General features: G+C 57.8%; 1 protein-coding gene across 1 annotated transcript in view; it reads right to left on the minus strand.

Moving 5' to 3' along the window:
- Positions 1 to 567: 567 nt before the first annotated feature.
- Positions 568 to 2,744, minus strand: part of DGUOK (deoxyguanosine kinase) — a 2,790-nt gene continuing 613 nt past the window's right edge. Inside the window, exons 3-6 of the mRNA XM_039702679.1 lie at positions 2,143 to 2,394; positions 1,398 to 1,513; positions 1,206 to 1,305; positions 568 to 1,081 (exon numbers count right to left, since the gene is read on the minus strand). Coding sequence (XP_039558613.1) covers positions 992 to 1,081; positions 1,206 to 1,305; positions 1,398 to 1,513; positions 2,143 to 2,394 — 558 coding nt within the window. The 3' untranslated portion in view covers positions 568 to 991. The remainder of the gene's footprint in view (positions 1,082 to 1,205; positions 1,306 to 1,397; positions 1,514 to 2,142; positions 2,395 to 2,744) is intronic.

Raw genomic sequence — 2,744 nt, forward strand, 5'->3', positions numbered from 1 at the left:
AGCAACGGGGAGCAAGGGGGGGTGGGCGCTGAGTGGGGTTTCCTTGCTGTGGGGTCGCTGAGCCCAGCCGTGCCGGGCTGTTTGTGGGGCTGTTGCGGGGCGGGGGGCGTTGGGCGACCCCGTGGGGTTTGTGGGGCCGTCCCTGCGAGTCCCCTGGCGGTGCTGGGGGATTTTGTGGGGTCGGCAGCGGGGTCTGCGCGGGTCTCGCTCTGTGTTACTGTAGGGGCACTGGGGAACATCCCGGGGGGGCTCCTGTGCCCCCTACCCCACCCACATCGTGTTCCACAGCCCCAAAAATCCCCCCCCCGCTCCAGAAAGCCATTCCTTACCCCATATCTCACCTCACAGCCCCCCAAATCCCCACCCCAATCCCACCCCGTGTTTTTGTAGGGTCTCACACCAGGCCGAGCTCCATCCCCCTTCCCCCTTTTAGGACCCAAATCCCCGTGGTTTTCCCCCAAACCCACGGGGCACTGCCCATCACAACACCCCAAAACTGGGGGAACAACGTCCCCCCGTGTCCCCCAGGGCCACCCCGACCCTCCCCACCCCGAGACACAGACCAGCTCCTCAGAGATTCAATCTTAATTCAAGGGAAAAAAATGAAATATAAATTAACAAATGATGGGAGTCGGGTCCAACCCGGGGATTTTCCATGGGAATTCCAGCAGAAAACCCACCCCAAAAACGGGCAGGGGTCACAGCAAGGACCTGGGCACCCCTGAGCCCCAAACCCCACACGGCTCTGAGGATCCAGCCCCAGCCAGGACAGAGGGGCTGGGGGACAGTGGGGACCAGGACGTGTCCCCTGTGCTCGGGATCGTGTCCCTTCTCCTTGGAACTGTGTCCCTTGTCCCCAGGACTGTGTCCCCTGTCCTCAGGATCATGTCCCCTGTCTTTGGAACCATGTCCCTTGTCCTCAAAGTCGTGTCCCCTGTCCTCAGGACCGTGTTCCTTGTCCTTGGGACAGTGTCCCCTGTCCTCGGGGTCTTCAGGCGGTCGCCGTCCCCTGCCCGTGGCCGAGGGGGTCGGGATGGGATGGCACAGGGTGGGCACCCAGGGATGTCACAAAGGCCTCCACCTGCAAGGACAGCCTGGCTGAAGGGGTGGCACTGGGATGGGGCAGGGATGGACTGGGGTGGCACTGGGATGGCACCGGGGCTGTGCCACCCACGCCACCTGTGCCACCCCCCCGTGGCACCCACCTGTGCCATGAGCAGCCCCTGCCTGGCCACGTCGTGCTCGAAGTCCTGCTCCACGTCCAGCACCAGGACGGGCGCGCTCTGCGCCGCTGGGAAATGGATCCTGCACGGGACAGCGGGGGCTTAACCCAAAAAACACCCAAAAACCCCCAAAAACCCAGGGCACCCCAAAGCTGGGCGTGCTCTGGGACTCACTCGGTGGCCCTGGCCACCAGCCAGAGCTCGTGCTGGCCGTGCAGCTGCTGCAGGTAGCCCAGCTGGATCCCGGCCTCCTCGCTCCTCGCCCGCCGCCGCAGCCGCTCCAGGCACGTCTGGGGGGGGGGAAAAAAATGGAATTTCACCCTTTGGAAAATGGTTTGGGCAGCCCCGGAGTGGAATTGCAGGTGTGGAACCCCAGGTGTGCAATTCCAGATGTGGAATCTCAGGTGTGGAACCCCAGGTGTGCAATCCCAGGTGAGCAGCCCCAGGTGAGCAATTCCAGGTGTGCAATTCCAGGTGAGCAATTCCAGGTGAGCAATTCCCAGGTGAGCAGCCCCAGGTGTGCAGCCCCAGGTGAGCAGCCCCAGGTGAGCAATCCCAGGTGTGGAACCCCAGGTGTGCAGCCCCAGGTGAGCAATCCCAGGTGTGGAACCCCAGGTGTGCAGCCCCAGGTGAACAATCCCAGGTGTGGAACCCCAGGTGTGCAGCCCCAGGTGAGCAATCCCAGGTGTGGAACCCCAGGTGTGCAGCCCCAGGTGAACAATCCCAGGTTCCCCCCAGCCCTGGCAGCCCCAGGTGAGCAATCCCAGGTGAGCAGCCCCAGGTGAGCAGCCCCAGGTGAGCAGCCCCAGGTGAGCAGCCCCAGGTGAGCAGCCCCGGGTGTGGAACCCCAGGTGTGCAATCCCAGGTGAGCAGCCCCAGGTGTTCAGCCCCAGGTGTGCAGCCCCGTGCCCGTGCCCACCTGGGGGCTGGCGCGCAGGTACAGGAAGGCGTGGGGGGCGGCGCGGGGCCCCAGGTGGCGCAGCAGGAACCCGTGCCAGTCCTGGTAGATCGCCCACTCCAGCGGCTGCAGGTGCCCGGCCTCCAGCAGGCTCTGGGCAAACACGTACCTGGGCACGGAGGGCACAGGGCAGCGCCACAGCCCCTGCACAACCTTGTTGTGCACACATTTGGGGTTTTTGGGGGTTTTTGTACTCGTGAGGAGATGCGGGCGCTACTCCTTGGTGTGTATAAAATAGATATTAAAAATATACTATATGTAAAATGTTTATATATATATATGTTGTATATATAAATGTGTGTATAAAATATAAATATAAATTTAAAATATACTATATGTATAATGTTTATATATATGTGTGTTATATATATATATAAAACGATTTTTAAACCATTAAAATATATAAAATATAAATGAAATATATACAGAATATAAATAAAAATATAAACCTCATAAAAAGATATTATATATAATATACAATATATATAGTGCATAATATATATTTTATATATAATATATTATATATATATAATATATATATTACATAGTTATATATAGACTTC

Source organism: Passer montanus, unplaced genomic scaffold (assembly GCF_014805655.1).
Source record: "Passer montanus isolate IOZ18808 unplaced genomic scaffold, ASM1480565v1 scaffold158, whole genome shotgun sequence".
In the NCBI taxonomy this organism is placed as follows: domain Eukaryota; kingdom Metazoa; phylum Chordata; class Aves; order Passeriformes; family Passeridae; genus Passer; species Passer montanus.